Source organism: Myodes glareolus, chromosome 22, assembly GCF_982192425.1.
Source record: "Myodes glareolus chromosome 22, mMyoGla1.1, whole genome shotgun sequence".
NCBI classification, from domain to species: domain Eukaryota; kingdom Metazoa; phylum Chordata; class Mammalia; order Rodentia; family Cricetidae; genus Myodes; species Myodes glareolus.
The window spans coordinates 19419978-19442951 of NC_142047.1; the positions used below are offsets into that span (position 1 = coordinate 19419978).

Here is a 22974-nt window from a genome sequence, read left to right on the forward strand (position 1 = left end):
TTCTGTTTTGAAATGCAATGGCACAAATTTTAGGACGAGAACCGTGTTGTGCTTGCTGCCAGCAGTAATGCCGCCGATGAGTCTGGTGACAAACTGTCAAGTCTTCCTAAAGCAAAGCCGATGGAGCTCTGAGGAAAAGCTGGTACGATGTGACATAAACAAACGGGCTTTTCTTCTTCTATGATAGACTTAATTCACCATAGCAATCCCTCACAGACAGCCAGATTCATTTGGAAAATAAAACGTGTTACTCGCGTAAGGTATGGAATATCCCACGTGCACTCGGATGGATGCTGGGTGTATATATACAGTATTATTTATTATTTCTGTGTTGACCTTCCTACTGGGAATCTCCGAGGAGGATTCTGTTGAGTATTATGATGTAGCCAGCAACTCGGTACCCGGAGGGAGATAGAGAGGAACCTTGACATAACCTATTTTTAACCATGCCTCTGGCGATTCTGAATTCAAGTTTACAGGTGAACATGTCAGGAGTCTACAGAACAAAGCCTACGACACATTGTATTCATCATAATTCTGTCCTAGTACATTTTATTTTTCCCAACATTTGTGATTTAAAATCCCATGACATTTTTCAAGGTGAAATTCTACTAGAATTTCCAACAAGGTTAGTTTGCTTCAAGCCAAAATAAATAGCATTCGGGTTGAGCGGAACTTCATACCAGTACCCATGGCCATGATGAGGTCCATGTAAACACAAGAGCTTGTACCTAAAGTACAAATACTTAAAAAAAAAAAATCAATGGAATAATTGAACTGCTTTAATGATTAGCCATACATACAAAGAAAGCATTAAAAATCGAGTCCCTGATTCCAGCGGCAGCCCGGGAAAGCATTGTCTTTAAGTGTATGTGAATATCATAATTATTTTATGATTCCATCTTTAGTTCTTTCCAATATAGTAAATTCAATTGACCATGAAATGAAATTTCATAGTCAAAATGCCTCCTTTACACTTTTTTATAGCAGCAATAACAAGTTTTACAGCTCTGAGGCAAGGTAATTCATCAGATGTTTAATTTAAAGGCAGATTCCTATATTACTAATAAATATTTACCAATTTAATAAAGTACACATTTTAGCGTATATTATATGGTCTTTTAAGTATTTCTGCAACTTGAATGAGCCTGGCTGAGCATCTCTGAATATGGCCAGCCACAGTAAACCCCCTTGGTGACTAAATACCCTTTTTATCTTTATTATTTTCCAAGTACATTACAAGCTAGACCGTAGAGGAAGATAGAACCTTCCATTCTGTATCAAAGGGACAAAAATGTAAGAAAGTCCACAGGAAACAATTATCTGTGATGTCAGGGAACATTTATGAATACTTAATGACTATTTCCTGCCTGCTCACTGTATTCTTCTCTGACAAAAAAAAAAAAGTAAAAATGAAAACCTTCGGTTTAGCTCAAACACAAAAGATCACAGGCAAAGAAAATTATATCGCCAAAATCCTATTTGGGAAAGTAATCTTACATTTCAGAAAGCACACTGAATCTTTGCATTGTTAATCCACTACATATTTCGCAATCATACGTTGTTATCTGGAGAATTAAAAATAAAACCAATAAACATCGCTGCAGCACAGAAATATGTAAACAAGCAATAGGATTTGTTTTTGTCATTCCAACACGTCTGTCTCGTTTTATCAGGGTTTTTTTTTAAAAAAGGGGCCCTATAAACCATTAATCTTGTTTTAAGATGCCTGGTTAGTATCTTACCTCCACAGGCACAAATGCTCTATGAACTGTGCTGAAATACAAAGACACAGTCCCAGCAGAAGAGTGTAAAATACTTAAGCAGATTTACTCCGGTGATTGCTGACTATAATTGCACACTAAGAAAAATAGAAATAAAATTATCACATTAGTAATCTTTGCTCTCCAGAGTGTCTTATTCGATGTTTGTGACAATAAATAACACAATTAGGTACCTTTCACACAGTAACTTAGGCCGTATTTTCCTCTGCTGGTTATAAGCAGACTTTCCTCTGCCCTCTGTATCACTGTTTGATTTTTCAAGAGGAGAACAAACCATGTATCATACACATTATGCTCTAACTCAAGTTCAAAAACCCTGGGCACGTAAGACAGGCTTGCACATTTAAAGGCTCGCTTGAGTAAACTCTCACTACCAGCTCACATCTCCATTGAAACAAAGGCAAGAGAAGACCAACTAGCTTCAAAGCAGTGAGCAGCCTCCCTAAAGATCATTTTACATGGGATGACTCTTCTTGGCCATCATCTATGGCTGTCAATCACCCAATACCAGACAGCAACCTAGTACTACCTATGTCTAAAGGGCATTCAGAGTATAATCCAAGTGCCCACCATCAGACCAGCATCATTTGTGAACACAGCCCCTCAGTTCCTCACTGCGTGAGGACAAGCGCTAAAGAGCGGTCACAGGTAACAGGTGGGTTGCTTACCATATGCAGCCCATTGCTATGAAGGACGCCATCTTGCTCCACCAGATTTCTTGAGATGGTAATGGAAGGAAGATCCAGGCTTTGTGGGGGAAACTGGGGTGTGAACTCATTTCCCTGGGAAGGCAACGGATCGCTGAGAGCCTGAAAGGGTAGCAGTACGTCAGGCATGCCCAGGGTGGGGTCCGACTCTGGAGGAGGCGTGATTGGTGGAATTTCAAACTCTTCATCCCCAAGGCTTGGTGTGTGGAATGTCTGCTAGAAAGAAACAAAATGCAAACACCCTCACATTCGGTTCCTGTATTTTATCCCTCCTTAGAGAGACGAAGAGAGACTTCCCATGAAAACATTACATATCTAGGCCAAATATTTATTTCTCAGATGAAAACATTTTAAACACAGATTTCCATATATAAAGTTTTGCTGATCATTCTGATTAAAGATTTAAGTCTCATTATCATATGGTTTTAATGGAGTATCAGTATTAACAGTTTTTTAATGCGTACTTAATTAGCAACATCTGTCTTTGTTGTGAGTTGGAGCATCGGCGACATTAGATTTGGCTATATAACAAATTGCCACTTTATTGATATGTTAGCGCAACAGCTCAAATCGCTTACGCGATCCACATGCTTCATAAAACGCTGGCCGTTTGGTGGCACGCACGCACACACAACATTAACCCAGAAGTGAACATTACACGTGTTTACTTTCTGCCACAACCTATAAAACAAGTAATATTAAATTTGTGGTTTGGCTTTTAAATTTTTCTTTATTGGCGTATTCCCAAGTGGAATAAATGCTTGTATGGAGATTGTTACTGTCTCAAGCAACGTTTTCTGTCAGGACTATTGTGGCTCATATTAAAAGAGGCCGGTGCTTTTATTGAAACTATAAGGAGAACAGTGTTCTTTTGCATGAACATTTCCATATGCATTTGTTGGAACACCATCTACCAGGCTTCAGCTTCTAAGACTACCTGGAGGGTGCAAAGCCATACTGACGAAGCTACACTAAGCGTATGGGCATGGACTCTGTCCAGTCAGGCAGACAATGCTATGTCTTAGAACCTATGCAAATCTTAGCGTGTGGTTTTTAATGAACGGTACTGACGTTCTTACAGGCTGTGCTTTAAAGTGGGGTCTTTGGAGAATATCAGGGCCGCCTTGCATTCCAGCTACATGAAACATCTTTCTTGTACCATGGAGTTCACGTGGGGAGGGAAGAAAACAAAGATCCAGGATTATTAAAGCTGTTGTGTTGCTATTATTATATATTCGTGCATACACCTACATTTTGGTGAGGTGCGGGATCTGGGGGGGATGTGCAGACATCTTTTTTTTATTCCTAGCTAAGAGGGTCACAGATGTAGTTCATTTATTATTAATAGTATTTGAAAGAGTGAACTGGCATGGGGTAATCAGACTCTGCTATTATTGATAAAGAGAGCTAATTAAGAGCCGAAATCATCATTCTTCAAACTCTTAATTATGATGCTATATAATAACTACTACCTGCAAAGGATAGAGACGCAAGCTCCATGTAGGGGTGGGGTTCAAACAGAATCTTTTTTTTTTTTTTTTTTTTTGCACACAGAACCTGACAAGCATTATCTGCATCTCACCAAAGGAAAGAGTTCATGAACCAAAGGAACTGATAGCAGGGCAAGTGGCCACCTTGAGGACCTTGGTAGACTCAATAAATGCAAAACCATTGCAACCTCATAAAGCATTTTAGAGCCAAAATGAAGCAATTGATATTCTGACATGGGCATTCTTGCAATGATGCCTCCCCCACAATGTCAGCCTCTTACTGTGATACCCTGAGTTCTTAGCAACAAAGGGATGAATTGGCCACAAACGCGGTTGGCTAATGAACGTAACCCTATGGCTGCGTTCGCTGTTATTTTGGCACTAATGTGGTCTAGTAACAGATGCAACTGTAATTTGTGACTCATTTGCTACCCCATTACTGCTTAATGAAATCTAACATATCACATTAACAATACGGATACACACTCATTCTTGATATGTGGCATTTGGCTGTTTTCATTACCACTGTAATTAACACTTGAAATATTATTTCAATAAATATTTAAAGTACTTTAAAAATGGTCAGAGTAATCACGACACAGATAGAAAACATGGCGCTAATGTGTGAATTTCAAACCTAGAGCACCCTGGTCCCTGCAGTGCTATTTGCAGGACACTGGCCACGTGAAGGAAACTGGTTTCAGGCTCTATTGAGGCTTTATAGCATGCCAAGCTAAAGTCTTCCAGAATTAGTTTGCACTCATTAAAATGTTTAAAAGAATACAGATAAATTTACTTTGAATGCAGTGATTGGGAAATCAGATGAACACTATCATGGAGCTCATTAGCATTTACTCTGCTTTATTTTTTGATCACGTAAAGTTGCACCGTGAAGCCGTTACACAAGATCTTAAACTCCAATCTAAAGCATACCTCAGGTCAGGCACTCAAAATTAAAGAGGTTTTCAATTTTTATTTTTGCTAAGGAATGTAAAGAGACATGTTATATATAATATGTCCCCGTGGCATAATCCTTTTTAAAGACACATTAATTTTAAGTTAGAAGCTATATATGTCTACATTGACCTAATAAAACAATGCAATGAAATAACACTATAATATGTAACCAAGGAGATGCTAAAATCTTAACTGCATTTAAAGAGAGGTAAAATATTACATATGAAGTCTTCCACAGAGAAAAAAGGAGATAAACGTCAAATTTAATATTAAGCACTGCAAATCCCAAACGCTGTTTTCTGAAAGAATACAAGTCACCACGAATTCCCATCAACAATGAAAGACAGGGCCTTTTGATCAAATTAATCACTTAGCGTTTATGTGATCTATTTCGACAGTTATTGACTTTCCAGTGTTTACCTGGAACATGTTAAAGTAGTATGTGCATGGTTAAATACCATCTGTACCGAAATGTTCAAAACATTTGTTCCTTTTGATAAGAATGCAAATCTGGAGAACTGTTGTATCAACACATAACAGCCGACGTCTGACACGGTGAATTATCACAGCTGGAATTAAATTGTTTCTGAACAGCTGCTGGCAGCACAGCTTTCATCAATGTTTGATTCAAATGTAGAGGGGAAAAAAAATCCCCCAGAATGAAACATCATGTTGTCCTTACAGATGGGGCTTGTGTTCATTATCCCAAACAGCACAGCAGCCAGTGCCAACCCGTATTCCTGTGTCTACGCTCTCTTCTGGCTAGAAAGGTGATGGGCTACTGGAAAATGATTAATGGACAAAGACCCTTACTTTTCAAGTTTCTACTTCCGCTCCTAATTTTTAGACACTAATTTCTCTCCTATCACTTGCTCCCCTGTACCAAGATCATTTGCAAAGCCATTATTATTTTCAGTCTCTGGGGTCAAGCTAGTTCACTCTCCAAAATTTGAATGTATTTGGAGAATGAAGACTTTTTATTGCCTGAGCCGCAGAGGAACTGTTCCATTTGGACCCATTTCATCCTTCCGTTTGTTCTTGCTTGAAAATGTTCGATCTCACACAATCTACCTTTTTAGGAAACCGTTTTCCTGATCTGAGCAAGTACCTCGAGGTGGGTTGTTTTTGTTTTTGGAAGGTATGCCAATGAGACCACACAGGTGGGAGGTCATTAGTCAGGAAACAGTAGGAACAGCAGTTGGACAATATTTATCCCATGGATATCCACAGACCAGCACAGAGCAGGAGTTGAAAGGGCACTGTGTGGAGAGCCCATCACCCAGAATCCCAGCTACACCCAGCGACAATCACATATTGACCGTGTCTATCCGTAGAGTCAGACACTAAATCATCTCTCGTTGAACATCTCCTATTTGGGCACTTTGGCAGGTGGTGGGGCTCTAACAGCAAAACACTCATTGCACATCACTCTGGAAACCTAACACTGTCTGCCATGCCTCCCTGAGCCACGAGACTCAAGAAACTATCCTCAGAAAGCCAGGAAGCAAAATACATTCTATTAAAGTTTCCAAACTAACCAGTTCTCTCCTTAGACAGTCAGGTACGTAGGTAAGTGTGTGTGTGTGTGTGTGTGTGTGTGTGTGTGTGTGTGTCTGTGTGTGTGTCTGTGTCTGTGTGTGTCTGCATACACGTGTGTGAGCGTGCATACGCACACTTTCTATTACATATTTATTACTGCTCAGGCATGTCTTTTTTTCCATCAAGAGATTCACTTATGTTCCAAATGTTAACAACAGCCTGTGGACAGCGATAAAGCCTTGCCGGGTTATTTTCTTTTCCAATAGGCTTTTCTCATTTTCCTCCAAAGTTGTTACCTTCTGCCACAGGAGAGGGAGAGAGGGAGAGAGGGAGAGAGAAATTTGATACCATGCTTTCCCCTTCAAGCCTATTAAATTATCTACACAACACATAAAACACGAACAGACACGGTAAGACAGACACCTACCTCGCTGGCAGCAAAGAAGGCATTGTTTGCCTCAGCCATGTTCATGTAGTTATTATTTCCAAACTGAAAGAAAAATTGATTTATGTTAATGGGGAGCGAAGTAAAACCTGTAGTTGTTTATGTAATACTCAGAAGTGATTTGGAAGGAAGGCCAGGATAATGGGGCTCATGGGCCAAACTAGAAATGGGAAGCTGTACGCACTGTCAACCAGTTCCTGTCGCCACTAGAGCATGCAGCTCTGCTGTCGATAATTCTAGAAATGACTGATATTGAAAGGAGACCATTAGAAACATTTGGCCGTCTGGTCACTAGTGCGCCATTTATTAAACTGGCATTTGTCAGTGATTGGGGAGCAAAGGTGTTTAAAACTTGGTCATGTTTTAAAGCAAGTTGGAATTTCCTATCTTACTTTTCAAGAACAGGTGTCACAAGTGTGGGCAGGCTGAAAATGTGAATTAAAGGGAATACAATTCAATTTCTAGGACTCAAATTCTATGTTCTGGTGAGTGGGCTGTGGTATGAATATAAATAAATAAGACTAAAGAATATTTCTAAAATCTCCAAGCGGAGCTTAGTGCCCTATCTTGCTCTATCAGAGCTACCGAAGGCCGTGCCATTTAATCTCTCCTTGTAACATTAAGTGTAAAGAGGTTTAGAAAATAAGCAGGATCCAATGAACGTGGCAATTTTTATTTCATTCCCTAACACAATGGCCCGTTCATATCATCACAAATAAGACTGTATCAGCATCTCAGACGTAAGCTCTTTACTTCCAGGGACCTGTTATCAAAATGTAAAACTTGGATTTGGGCAGAAATGCATTTTTAGGTTCAAATGGTCTAGGTAGGCACATTTCGTTGCTTTCAACATCCTGCCATCAGTCTGGCAATATGGGAAGGCTCTGTGGGCATAATTATCTGGAGTTGTGTTATTTTCATGATGTTTAAATGGTAAGAGAACGTCCTTGTATCAGGTATCCTATTAATTTCATTTAATGCATCAAAAGAAGCACAGGTGTGGTCTCCGAGGGGTGAAATGCATATAGTTATTTTCTAATGTATATTACAGCTAGCAGTTACGTTATAGTAAAAAGTCTAATTTCCCCCAAGAGATTAAGTAGGTAGATCAACGGATGGTTGAATGAACGGGTGGTTGGATGGGTGAACAGAAGGGCAGGGTTAGAAACAGGTACAGAGATACTCAGAGACATATGTAGACTGATAGAGGGAGAAAATAGATATGCAGATATGGAAAACCCAAAGCCACCCTCCCCTCAGTACCACTTATTTCAGAGAGGCTCTCGGTCCAACCCTGAGCCCACAGGCAGGAGGGCTGAGATGCTACATGTCATCATGTCAGGGAGCCAGGAACAAAGCAAGATGTACAGGAAAAACTCCAGTGGTTCCAGAGTGTTGTTAAGGGGCAACATCAACCACCACCCAACACACACGCAACGAGCTATCAGACAGGCTCCTCCCCTCCAGCACTCCTGCTCATCTGGGTGGATGTCTTGAAGCATTTCTGAAAGGTGTACTCATTAGCCCTTAAAGAAGACCTTTATCTGACTTGTCTGAAGACATGTGATTTCAAAATGTATGCATGGGTGCACAGGTTCACGTGCATGCATATACACACACACACGCATACACACACACACGCGTGCATATACACACACACACACACACACACACACACACACTCTTCTCCATTTTCCATGTGTTAAAAATACGTCAGAACAAAACCCCACAGGCTTCTGTTGCGCATTTTTTTCATAAAATGTTCAGGCCTATAATCAAATATGACCCATATCTTAATTTACATACTTCATGTTCCAATCCTGCCCCGCCCCAAAACTGCCTGGCAGCCAGTATCACAACTTTAACATTATTTAAATGTAGGCTTTGTTGGGGAATTAGAAATCCATTTAAGGCAAAGAGCTCATTATCAGAGAGTATTTTTTTTTAAGATTAAACTCACATATTATCTAATAGCACCTAGAACAACAAAGGAAAATAAAATGGCCATTAAACTAAAGGCCTAAACAATTCAAAAAAAAAACCCAAAACAAATTAAGCTCAGAGTGAAATAAGAACTGGGTTAGAAATCCTCTTCAGAACAGTTAGTATGCGAATGTAATTACTGAAGAAACTACAGCTAATCAGCTGTGAATTGTATCCATTAATTAGTATTTGCCCTGGAGGAATGAGAAAAATCAGTAACAACACTGGCACCCGCACAGCGCTGAGGAGCCACACGCGGCCGAGCTGCTGCGTTTAGTCAAGCAGGTGGCTCCAGCGGTCCACGTAATTTGAAAAGCTCTCACCTGGAGGGGGGACTTGGAGGGGACAGAACCCTCCTTGCGTATCTCTTGTATCTGCATAAGGCCTTAATTAATGGCTTTTAATTTGGAAGCACTTGATGATCGGGAGGGAAGAGTTATAAATCATTTCAAATAGAAGCAAGGGTTGCTCTTCCACCTGGGGTAGAATATGTCCTGTTTAAAAGCAGCCTCCAGACGTTGGCTGGTGGCAGGAGACTGTTTTTCTTCTGCACATGGGTCTGTGGGGATGTAGTTATACCAACAACAAAAACAAAACAAACAAAAAAAAAACAACAATTCTTTATCTGAAACCCACATTTTATTGAGTGCCTTGTATTCCTTATGGGCTACATCCAGTCATTCTAGTAGTCAGAAGGAAAGGGGTGGCCCTTTGAAATTTTGTTTTCGTTGGCTTATTTGTTTGAGACACCATCTTGCTATGGAGTCCAGGCCCTCAGAACAGTTCCTACTCATCTTGTGTCCGCCTCTTGAATTTGCTCCTGTGCCCCCTGTTTATTTCATGTTCAAGTGTGGTCCTTCTTCGGTTGTCTGGCGTTTAAGAACAGATCGGATTCTGAAAGGAAAAGTACTCCTTTGGGGTAGAGCGCTAATATAATGACCTAAGAACAATTAACTTTGAGTTGTGTACAACTAAATTGAGTTTATGTTCTAGAAGGCTGTGTGTTGGTAAAAGCATTATATTACACACAGCCTCCAAGTCTAGGGGAAAGGTGACTGGGCTCCCCACTAACTGTGGGACTAACTGTGCCTTGCATATTAGAAGCAGCTCAGTATTTGTTGAGAGGATGAAAAGTTAATCCCATCAAACCTGAGTACCTGTAATCAGTGCTGCCTCCCAACGTCATCAGTCAAATATTTTAACGGTAACTAATAATGAGTGGTACCCATGGAAGCCTTCTGTACATACTTTTTTCTTTTCATTTCCCAAAGTGGGACTAAATGCAATCCGTTTTTCCTAACAGCCAACAAGACAGAGGTATTATCATACTTATTTGCTCTAGGTCAGCTGACCAAGGGTCCCAGAGGTCAAGCCATCCGCCCCAGCTGACTTGAGCAGGCATAGCTGGCATCCTTCAGCCTCACTCCCTGCATGCCTCCCATGCCAGGACCCATATACACTTGCTTGACTCTTACACTTGGCGATCAATTCAAATTTCAAACGGTAGTGTTCACTCTCTGATTCCTAGCTGGACTTTCCCGGAAGTTTTTCTGGTGTTCCAAGTCCATTATGATGTTCTTCAAGGAAAGGGTTCCATGGTCCCACGTATCTCAGAAAGGGTCTGTGATGAGCCCCAATGCCTTCCATGAATCTAAAGGCTGTTGGTTTGCTCAATCTGCAAATGACTATATGCCACCTGTCTAAGTAAGGTGCTACGCTAGGCCTGGAGACACAACAGTGACACAAACGAGGTTGCCATGGACCACTTATTTTTAAAATGGAGCCCACAGATACCTTCCACCCTCCAGCCCACACCACCAAAAAGAAGAACAATAACCCTGTGGACCTCTCCTTTTGTTTACCTCACAGTAACCAAGCTCTTGCTGCAAAGACATTTGCAATGCCCCCCATCACACATATAAAAGCCGATCTTAAATTTACACTGTAGCAACACCTATACATTTAAAAACCAATCACAAGTTTCGAACTCTCCCATCCTATGTCACCTTAACTTGGTCCAGCTCCAAATTTTTGAGCTGACAGCCTCCATTGACATTCCTCCAAAGACCCTCTACTCAGTCATATAAAGGTCTTCATGCAAAGACTCAAAGCAAAGTATTCTAAACAAATACGATGAATGAATAGTAATTACTGCGATGGGCACACGAAAACACCATCCAAGAGAACATCTCAGTCCCTATGTCTTAACAAGAACACATATGTAGAACTTTTAACCTTCGCAAGGAGCACGCAAGCGGTAACAGGTCCTTATTCACAATGACAAACTCCAATAGATGCTATCCCAAAGACGTCACCCCTGAACACGCCATTACAAAGGAGAACCCTTTGCACGTGGAGCCCGTCTCATAACGGGATCATCAGAGAACATCCCCGCTGTATTCATGCTTTTGCTGCATGATGAGCAATTACGGCTTCAGCAAACACAATTTAGGAAGGACATCAACTGAAAAGGAGCGGTGTGGGGCTTTGTAGAAACGCACCAAAGAACATCATGCCTGTGGCCCATCTGACTGTGAGAAGTGCCACAGTAAATTAATGCAGATTGCAAAGTCTGGCTCAGCTAGCAACAGGCTTGGGACAAAACAGAACTGCAGAGACAAAACCCCATCTGCAAGCAGAAGGTGGACACTTGGGCTTGGCCAGGCTGCAGCATCATTGCCACTGACACTATTGCGACACCCCTGGGAAGAATTGTGTAGACCTCAAATGAAGCAGCATTAACAATAGGATCTCAAACAGCTAGATGGCACAAATTTAACAGTTAAAAAAGGTAACCCTGCAAATTCTCCTCATTCCTCATTGAATTTGCTAGCAGACACCATCCAATTTGATGCCTCACCCAGACATTTTTCAAGATGCTTACACAAAATATGTAGTTACCGCCCATGAGTGCCAGGCCTGGCTGTGGGATGGAGGGGACAGCGGGTAGAGGCCACTCCCTCTTGATGGCTCTGATAACTATACTCTAAGAAAGGGCTGATGACGTCACGCTGCAACCCCCCCTGAGGACCAGAAGTCCACAGGGAAGCAAGGCTGACATCAAAAATGGGGGCAGTGCTGAGGGCGGCCATGGGCAGATCCAGGGCACCCTACTAAGAAATGAAGGAAGATGGGAGCTCAAAGACCATCTACGGTGTCACCCAAGGTTGGGGGTCCAAAGGGAATCCTGGAAAACACTTGATCACAGGTGCGGAAGTGGTGTGTATTACACACACACTGTACACACCTTAGAGTTTGAGTTCTGATCCCAGGCTAGGTTTGTGAGAATTCTTGTCCCTATGAATAAGGTATCTAACAGGATAACCTGAAGCAAGAGTGACTGATTTGGGCTCCTGGTTTCAGACCACGAGGGTAAGACGTGAAGGAGCAGAACAGATCAAATTATCATGGTCTAGAAACACTAAGGTACAGGAGACCCAGGAAGTGGCTACTCCCAAGGGCCTGTCTCCAGTGTCCTGCTTCCTCCTGCTAGATCCCACTTCCTAGAGTTCCTAGATTGTTCAAAGTAAGCATCACACAATGGGGTACCACGTGGGCAAAACATGAGCCCATGGGCAATACTTCCTATTCAAAGTATAAAAGCATTTGCAGTGTGCCAACTAGGCAGGGATGTTTGGTAGGCTTGCTGTCTTAATCACATTTTCGACTTAGGATATTTTCATTTTAGGATATCCAAATTGAGATGTTTTTGACCTATGATAGTTTACCAGCAATGAGCATCTAACTAACTAACTAACTAACTAACTAACTAAATGCTGTTAATTACGTATATACAAGTATATGTGCATATATGCAGAGAATCACACACATATGCATAATTATACATAAACACATATACATGTGCCTTTTAACAACCTAAAATTGCCACATCTTCTGCTGAACCTTAAAAAGTATGACGACTCATATATTCACCACTTTGACTTGGATGGCAGCAGGCATTTCAAGCATATATCCAACACTGAGCCCCTCGTTTGCTTTCTCAAGCCTGACTTTTCCGGTCTTTTTCATCACCTTCCATAGGGAGCTGCCTCAGGCCAACTCATTCTTGAATCTATGCCTTTTTTTCTCTTTGACCCGTCAAATTATTGGTAGATCCTATTGGCTCACTTTTATTGTTAAATTTGAGCAGATCACTTGTATCCACCTTCTATATCTCCTTCCATGGCAGACCACCTGTGCCCACTTCCTACGTCCACCTCCATAGACCCAGCCCTGTCTTTTGGCTGCAGTAGACTCCTAGCAGGTTAACCCTACTCCACCAAACTTTCAACAGACACTGCCACAGAGGCCTGGATCACCTGACCCTTGTTCAAAACTTCCCAGGACCTTCCCATTGGCTCAGGACCTCTGGAAGGTCAGTCAGGGCTCTTAACCTCTGAGCCATCTCTCCAGCCCCCCATTAACACTTTCAATACCACACAGTACAGCCATCATTTTCCTCCGGCTACGAGAAGATAAATTCAGTGAGGGGACCATTGTGTCCCTTTGCTACACCAAGCCCTGTGTTCAAGAAGAATGGTAAACAGAGAGGATGCTCAGCGGATCTGTTCTGAATGACCCAATGGACTCCTTGGTGAGAAGCCATACTTTTCTCCAAGTCCCTTGGGCCACTTGCGTCAGCTCCCGAAATTCAAACGACAAGGAGGACCCACCACCATTGTTGTCCCTGCACAATATCTATGAACAAAAAAAGCAGAAAGAGGGAAACATACATTCTAAGAAGTAGTGTCACAAACTCTAGAGACATCCATCTGGAGAAACACTGTACCCGGAAAGGCACTATGGGGCAGATCTGGAGCCACACTTAGCAACAACTCGGTGCATTTCTGAGAAGCTAGCAGGGAGTATTTAGAATGCTCAAAATGCAAAGAGATAATGCATGCATGCTGGGACAGAGGCGCAATCAGGGTTATCCTGGACCTGACCATTACAAGATGAACTGAAATGCCATACTGTGCCTGTGAGTATGGATAATTAGTGAGTCCACTAAAAAGAAAAGATCCATGTGTTTAAATAAAAGAAAGGTTCAGAGGTTTAGGGGGGTTGGGTGGGCTGCTGGAGATGGACCCATTGGTGACAAAACACAGACGGCTATGACCAGGGGCACTCAGACAGGCAGTACTGAGAGAGAGGGACCATGTGATGTCAAAGGGGAACGGCTTCAGGTATTCAACTCAATGACTGATTTTTTTTTCTAATTTGACATATTTTCTTTTAAAAAAACGATCTTCGGTCTAAATCAGTGTTATTCAAAAAGTATAGCAAAGGACCAGAGACTAACTCAATGCCTGCCCAAGCATGCAATTACCTGACCCCACCACGGACTGACTGCGTCAGATTTTAAGTCCATGGGACTTTAATTTAATGTTTTATATTTTTCTCAGGAACTGTACAACATGCCAATATTTGCCTAGTTTGTTTTAGACTAACATTTTGAATTTAAACGAGAAAGAGAGAGGGAAGGAGGGAGGGAAGGAGAGGGAAGGAGGGAGGGAAGGAGGAAAGACGGAAGAAACAAACAAACAAATCTCCTTTTTTTCATCGCCCTCCCAACATTTTGGTTTTTGTTTTGAGATGGGATGCCAATGCATAGTACAGACTGTCCCCAAGTTGGCCATTCTCCTGCCTTAAGACTCTTGAATACTGGGCTAACAAGTGTGCCTCACCATGCTGGCTTTAAAGGAGACTTTCTAAGCCTCTAGAATGGTCTCAGGAAGATGCTGAGGTTACACAGTGTTCTGTTGTTGCTTACAGCGACACAGGACTTTGTCACCTCGCTCTTTCTCACTCACAGGAAAAGGTCAGAGTTCGCGAGGGAGACACCCATCTAAGTCTCTTACTGTCATCACCAGGACGGCCAGAAACACCCATAGCCGTATCAAGAAGGCAACGTAAGCTCTGCTGTCGGAGTATGAGCAAGTGGTGTGGTCACACGAGTAAAACCTAAACATATGGACACAACTCAAACACAGAGGCCTTCGGATTCTCATGATCTGGACGCAGTCGAGTTTGTGAATTGTACAACCATCTGGACATGTTAACAGTGGCGGGGGAAAAAGACACTTGTTTAATATAAAATACATACATCTATATATGTATATACACACACACACACACATATGTGAGCAAAGAGATGAGGGTTTCAGAATCAAGAAAGCTTTCAGCCAAAGTGGAGTAGTCACTGAGCTGGCTAATACACCTTCACAAATACTTCCAGAATAGAAAACTGGGAGACTACTGTCCTCAAACACACTACGCTGAAAATGCCAAGAGCAACACAACACGGTGGACAGGTCTTTGGCACAGCCCACATATGTGCCTCCCCTTCCTCCCCCAAAGCTGAGTACTTGCTGGATGCCGGTTAATAGGACTTAATTGGGGGAATGTATTCCCTCTCTGCAGAGGGTAAGAAAGATGCAACTGCTGCTTTTGGGGGAATGGCAGTGTGGCTGAGATGGCGGGCAAGAAAAATAAGGCATCAACGTCAGAACCAAGTTGGCAACAAATAGTCCTCAAAGATAGGGAAGAAAGAGTCAGAAAGAAATGGCTGCTCAAGAGGACAGGTCTTGAACTCAGGAAGTGGGCAGGGGACAAAGAGGCCCAGGCAGGGGTGAGTGATGTGGGCAAAGCTGTGGACCTAATCATGCACAGGGATTGTTTAAAAATCTTTGTAAACAAGTGAGCAGGGAGAGGGAAGACAGGTGGGGGCAAATAAAGGCCCACTGGTGTGGAAAGTCCTTCTGTATATATGTGTTGGTTTTATTCGTTAATGAATAAAGATGCTGCTTTGGCCTGCAGCAGGGCAGAATAGAGCTATGTGGGGTGGGGGGGGATACTAAACTGAATGCTGAGAGAAAGTAGGCAGAGTCAATGAGAAGCCATATAGCTGCCACAGGAGACAGATGCCTTCACCAGAGCCCACCGAAACCTTGCTGGTAGATCAAGAAGCTGTGCTTAACTCTGTTCTTTTGTGTCTAGAATTCCTTTCCAAGTTTTCTTGGGTTTTACATGGATTTGAGTGGCACACATTGGTGAGCCAATCTGTTGACAGAGGTTTCTTCCTGTCCAATTCTACAGCCGTTCAATTCCAAAGAAAGACACAGAGGCCTATATTAATTATAAACTGGCTGGTCTATTAGCTCGGGCTTCTTTTTAACTAACTCTTATATCTTAAATTAAACCATTTCTATTAATCTGTGTATCGTCATGTGGCTTTGTCTTACCAGCAATGTTCTGGTCCATCTTTTTCCTGCGGGGCGGCTACATGGCATCTCACTGACTCCGCCTACTTTCTCCCAGCATTCAGTTTAGTTTTCCCCACCTAGCTCTATTCTGCCCTGTTGCCAGCCAAAGCAGCTTCTTTATTCACTAACCAATAAAAACTAAACATATACAAAAGAACTTCCCACATCATCACCTCTTTTCTGTCAAATGAAAAGGAAGGTTTTAACTTTCACAGAGTAAAATTACACATAACCAAACAGGTATCAAGCAAGAATTACAGTTACAACATTTATATCTACTTTATCTCTTATCATAACAAGGAAATCTATAATTATAACTATCTATTCTTCAACTCCATCAAAGACCCAGAAGGATATATTACCATCTAAGTTAACAGAAAGTGCACTGTAAGCAAGTTCCAAAACCTTAGATTTGACAGAGTCATCTTGCTGTCTGGACAGTCACCCAAAGTTCTTCTGTAATGTTGCAGCATCCATCTTCAGCCTACAGGCCCAGCTTTTATTGTCTAATGAATAAAGAAGCTGCTTTGGCTGGCAGCAGGACAGAATAGAGCTAGGTGGGGAAAACTAAACTGAATGCTGGGAGAAAGTAGGTAGAGTCAATGAGACGCCATGTAGTCGCCCCGCAGGAGAGAGATGCACTAGAACATTGCTGGTAAGACACAGCCACATGGCGATACACAGATTAATAGAAATGGGCTAATTTAAGATGCAAGAGTTAGCCAATAAGAAGCTAGAGCTAATAGGCCAAGCAGTGATTTAATTAATATAGCTTCTATGTGATTATTTTGAGTCTGGGAAGCCGGGAATGGATGAACTGCTTCTGCTGACAGCTGACTTTTTATTCTCAAATGTATTCACAAGGGGAGGCCTATGAAAGAGTATGTTGGGAGGGGAAGATATCTCTCTATAAATGCATACTTGCATATGTATGTCAATAATCTGAGGCACACAGAAGTCATACTGAAAGAGACCATAAGTGCTGGGGATATGGCTCAATGGGAGGTATCTTTCTACCATGTGCCAAGGCTTAGATTCTATTCTTATTGAAAAAAAAAAAAACGAAAATCTCCAAGGTGGGCATGAGGGTACACGCTCAACACTGCACACAGACAGGTGGCAGGGAGGATGAAACACAGGAAACATGAGACTGTCAGGATCCCAGTCCCACCAAACTAGCTGGGGGATGAGTTCAAGATCCTAGCCGAGCTATAAGCAACTAGGTACTGGTACCCTCCATGTACTTCAATTCTCTGACCTGTAAAACCAAGATAAAAGGTCAAAAGCCTTGAGAATTAAAGGGGTTAATGCATAAAGTGTCAACCTTTTTTAATCATGTTAGTAGTCAGGGGAAAAGTCCAAGACAGATCAAGACTGACTGCTGGGGCCCGTGCAGCCGAAGAGAGCTCATTACTTAAAAACCCCAATGGCGAGGCTGGGGAGACGGCGCTTCAGGAAAGTACTTGCTGCTTGGGCTCAAGCATAATGGATCTCAGTATTGATCTCTTAGGAAGCAGGGCAGTGGGGGAGGCAGAGTAAAGCCACCTGTAATCCCAGCATGCAGGCTGAGACAAGGGATCCGTAGAGCAACGTAACTAGCCAGACTAGCCAGAATGTTGAGTTCCAGCTGTAGCAAGGGGACCTCCTCCAGAATAACTCAGGGAAGAAACCCAGTAGCAATTTCAGGCCTCCAGAAACATGCACCAGAGCACACACGTGCCCACAAGCATACATACCACATACACATACTTATGCAAAAACAAAAGAACAAAACAGCAAAACAAAGCAAAAAATAGACATGGCTTCCCTGTGATATCCAGATCAAAATGCAAACCTTTTTCCATAGGAACAAGTCACCACACACCCTAGCTGATCAAACCTCCCTGAACTCCCGAGAGGGCTGTTCTTGCCACCAGGCTTCAACCACTTTGCCCTGGATGTCTCCTGGTCCCTTCCTTGAATCACTGTATCGGCAGGTCCTGGCCTGGTCCATTCTGCCTTTTCCTTTATGCAAGTTTCTGGATGTTCACTCCTCAGCAAGGTCTCTCTCTGCTGAAATCACCCACATCTTGCACACCCACCTTCACTATGCTTCCTACAATCCCACTTTTGGTCTTGTTGGGATCACAGCTCCCTCATCAAACTGCCTTTCCTGCCCTGACGTTTGCCGAGGTCAGTGATAACAAGCGTTTCCTTTGACTCGGTGAGGTTTCTTTTCACAGGGAGATAATTAAGTCTGGCCCACAACTGGCGCTCAGGGCATATACAGAATAGACGAACAAATAGGTGAACTAGAGAGATCTCAGTTCAAATCCCAACTCTGCCATTTCAAGTTGGGGGCATCGTCAGGTGAGTCCTGCCCTGATATCTTTATGATTTCCTCCTGGGTAGGGATGAAAGGACAGAAGTTTGTGCGAATGGACTGTGTCAGGGGAAGCAGAGCAATGTCAAACTGCCAGCCAAGGACCCCACGAAGAAAGAGCCACTGAAGAGGAGAAATCCTGGAATGAAGGAACTCAATAACATGGGTAAAAGGAGGTCTCGTTGAGGCGCTTTATGTAATATTTATAACTAGCCCATTATATAATAGAGTGCAATAGATACTATGCTAAAAATAAATCTTGATTTCTGCCCAAGACTCCGCTAATGGGAAAGCAAGATACAATTCTCCGTGGTGGGAACAACATTGGGTATGTATGAAAGAACTCTCCCTGGAAAGCCAGAGGGTACTGAGAGAAGTCATGTGAGAGAAGTCTTGAGGGGCCCGTGGAAACTTACCTGGAGAGCAAAACATACGGGCAGAGAATGATACTGAGAAGCCCAGTGTCATAGCGGTGGGTGGGGCACACCAAGAGACGGAAAGACGGCAGTCATGGCAGAAGCGGTGATGGTTCAGGAGCCTGCACATGTGTTTAATGGGGAAGGTTGAGCCTCCACATCAGCAAGGATAACGGGAGCCATGTGCATGTCTGTGGGAGCAGAAAGGCTGAACACAGGCCGCCTGGACAATCTATTACCATGCCTGTCTCTCTGCTGGACTCCTTGGGGGCAGGGGTGAACCCATCAGACCCTGGCCGACAGGAAGTCCTCAAACGATAATGCCCCAGCCTCAGAGTGGTTTAGGAATGTGTTACTAAGCCACTTAGTATTTTCCATTTTCATCCAATGTCAAGGATGAGTCAGTCCACATTGAAGTCAGGTGAACCACAGTTACTGCGATTCAATGAAGCCATAAAACAGAGTAGAAATCAAAGAAGATAAAAATCCAGGTTATTTTCCTTGTCCTGTTAGACTTTGTAGCTTTTCCTGCAAACAAATGATTAAGGAGCTCCAGCACTCAGAAGGCAGGTGGATCTCTGTGAGTTCCAGGCCAGCCTGGTCTACAGAGGGAGTTCCAGGACAACCAGGGCTACACAGAGAAACTCTGTCTCAAATAAATAGATAAATAAATAAATAAATAAATACATACATACATACATACATACTCCCAAAGGGTCTCTGAAGGCATATTTATACCGAGGACCCTTATTTCCTGAAGGACATGAAGTTTCAAATTATAAAAAGAAAAAACAAACTAAGTAAAATGAACCTCTCTATGTTTAAATGAAGAGCTTTTGACTAGTTACCAATATCTTCAGTTCAGTGATTCAACTCTATTAACCAATGGAAAAGCATCTAATTATGATTTAGTATGAGTGCCAGAAAAACATGAATGCCTCCTATAAGGTCTCCTGGCATTGATTTATAAAGTCTAAGATTTGATGTTCTATAGCCTTCATATGTTCAGCCATCTAAACTAAACATAGATAAACATGTAAGTAATAAGTAGATAAAAATTATGTGCACAAGTATATAGATTAGTGACTCTCAACCAGGAGCAATTGTGTTCCCCAGCAAGTGTGATTATGTCTGCTGTTTACCCAGAGGGTGAGGACCAAGGATGCTGCAGGGAGGCCTTGGCAGAACCATCGTATCCAGACCAAGAGTGGCTGAAAAACCCAAACCCACACCCTTCCACCCAGCAAGCATAAATAGAAGACAAAGTATTAAAAAGATAATAGCACAGAGCTATTGTCTCTACTCCATCTGAGCACTAGTGTGCTTTCCCAGGGAGGTGATCAGGCCGATTCTGAATATCTCTATGCACAAGCTTATTGATCGCAATCAAGGTGAATGTGTTTCAAATACATATCGATAAGTGGGTTGTCAGCTACGAGCTTTATGTGTATAAATATCCACTGGCTTTTATTTTCTTTCTGATGAGAATAAGCCCAGAAATAGAAATAGTTAAAATGTCCTTCTAAGGCTAACATTTTCCCCAGAAGATCAATAAGCCCATAAATCCTTCATGTAATATTTTAAGTGACTCAGTGTGTTTATTCTCCAGACTTAATCACATCTGATAAACCAAAGATCTAAGGCTTCCTTAACTGAAAAAACATCAATGACAAGCTCACAAGCATATATAATACAGACTGATATATAATCATTTAAGTCCAGCAGGATTATACCAGCTCCAGGAAGGTCTATAATTCATGACCATGACTTCTGAGAGCAAGCCTCAGAAACCTGCTTAGAAATTTTCAGAATCTGGGCAGGCACAGGTACCACTCTGGTCAGAGAGATCAGGCCGGGGCTTCACTGCATAGCTGAGGAACCCCCTTGGCACACACCACAAGAACACCTCGGTGCCATACATCTTCTTGGAGTTTTAGGATGACTCAAATACTGGAAGGACAACTTTTTCTTTTTACCAGATGGCGGATGGTACAGCCCATACTATATCACCTTTCTCCACGTGACCAGTAATGCTTGTTTGTCTAAAATCTTTAAGTCGAGAGGGCTCACCCGAGACAATAAATCCACTTCTGATGTGGTCTTAGGACATATGGGGGCAATCACATTCCTCTCAACCAACCATCCCCAAATGTATGAGTTAAGAATGTATATCTTATATTTATTTTTAAAGGCGGGCTTTTTGAAAAGCAGTTTGAGTATGAGGCTAATTATTTCTTAAACATCACTCTAAAAATAAAATCTCTTCAAAGCAGGGCCACTGGCTTCCATCTTAAAGACAAATAATGAAATTCGGCCAAGTTGTCCAGTGTTAATTTGGTACACGGCTCAAAATTATTTCAGCGTTTTGCATAAACAACTGTGAAATTAAGTATTCCTAAATAAAAGGCTTTTTCTTCTTGGGCTCCCAGGCATGGCTCACTAATACATTCAAGATTACCTTCATGTTTCCTTACATGAATCCAAAGGATGTGATTATCTGGCAATCTGTGAGCAGCTCTTCCTAAGTCACCTATCAAATGTACTCACCTCAGCAAAAGCTCAATTCTATTCCACGAGAGTGCCTCAACCGGATGGAGGCACCCTGAAGGAAGCTGGCGGTGCCCACACAGCCAAAAGGAAGGAAAACGCAGGAAAAAGCATAAAGCATTTACAGAAGGCTATCGGTGATGCTGTCTTTGAGCTCAAGACTGTGAACACTACCTTTGAAATATTGTCATATCATCTCTATTATATTACGGCTACATTGAAATATTTTTAGGAGAAGACTCCTGCTTCGGGAACAAGGGCAAGCTCCTTGGCTCGTCAATAAAAGGTGAATTCCTTGTTTAGAGAGACTCCTTTGTAACGTGCAGCTACCACTTATTCATAACAATAGGAACTATTTTTCTTGTTGTGACTAGTGTGACAGTACGTGCATACATACACACACATATACACATATACACATATGTGTGTGTAGATATATGGCACATAGAAAAATTATTGCACATTCCATGGTGCTGGTTAATAACTGAAGGAAAAGCTGAAGTCATCCATTAAGCCAAACTATAAAATTCCTTGGCCATAATAAAAACAAGTTAGAGGTATGATATTTTTAAGAACAGCAGCTGCCTTCATATCAAGATTAATATTGAAAGTAAACCCCACCTAAGGGGGCCCCTGGGATCTGCAGCAGATTCCATGAGGGAGATCCATCTGGCACTGGCCAGAAGCGGCTCCCCAGTACTCTGCCACACATGCCACTCCAAAAATACACCCTTGCTGATAAACCAGGCCCTGGGGACCATGCTGACTGCCCACGGCATTTCACTTGGAAGTTTTAATGACTGTTTCGAGATTATAAAAGCTGAGTCTGAGTATCAAACCACACAACTGAAAGACGCCATCAAACAGGTGTGGAACTGCGAAGGTCTCCACAGAAGGCATCGGGGTTCTCCACAGGTGGGGGACCCCTCTTGGGGTAAGTCAGAGCTCTTCACAAGACTGGGAGGAAGGCACCAAGAGTGGAGGGTGCCTCCCTCCAGCTCCGCTGTCACCTCCCTACAGGTGCTTTTGGGGCAAGAAAGAAACCTTTATGGTCCAGTGTACTCACTACTAGACACGATGCCAAACTGCCAAACGACGGGAAAAATCAGACATAGCTAGGTTTTGTTTTGTCTGGAGATTTATTTTTATGTGTGTGTGTGTGTATGTGTGTGCATGTCTACAAAGATGAGGGAAGGTACTGGACCTGCAGGAAACAGAATTACCACTGACTATGAGCTGCCTAACGTGGGTGCTGGGAGTCGAACTTGGATCCTCCGGAAGAGCAGCAAGGCCCTTAACTGCTGAGCTGTCTCTCCAAACCCCGGGGCTAGTTCTTAAATACAAAATTGCTTTCTTTCATCAAAGAGATGGGATTTAGTTCCTATTGAGGGAACCTGAAGCTACTGTTTCGTGTGTCACGTGGAACAATGTAGAGTGTGATTTTGTGACAAAAATTGAGCAAGAAATCTTCAAACCAGC

At 42.4% G+C, this 22974-nt stretch overlaps 1 protein-coding gene across 2 annotated transcripts in view; it reads right to left on the minus strand.

Annotated features, from left to right (window-relative positions):
• Positions 1–22974, minus strand: part of Tox3 (TOX high mobility group box family member 3) — a 103499-nt gene that overhangs the window by 21092 nt on the left and 59433 nt on the right. The window contains exons 2-3 of one of the 2 annotated variants that reach the window (XM_085682036.2): positions 6905–6967; positions 2453–2704 (exon numbers count right to left, since the gene is read on the minus strand). In XM_085682036.2, the coding sequence (XP_085538162.1) occupies positions 2453–2704; positions 6905–6967 (315 nt within the window). Of the gene's footprint in view, positions 1–2452; positions 2708–6904; positions 6968–22974 lie in introns of both variants that reach the window. The other variant, XM_085682035.2, reaches the window with a different exon arrangement.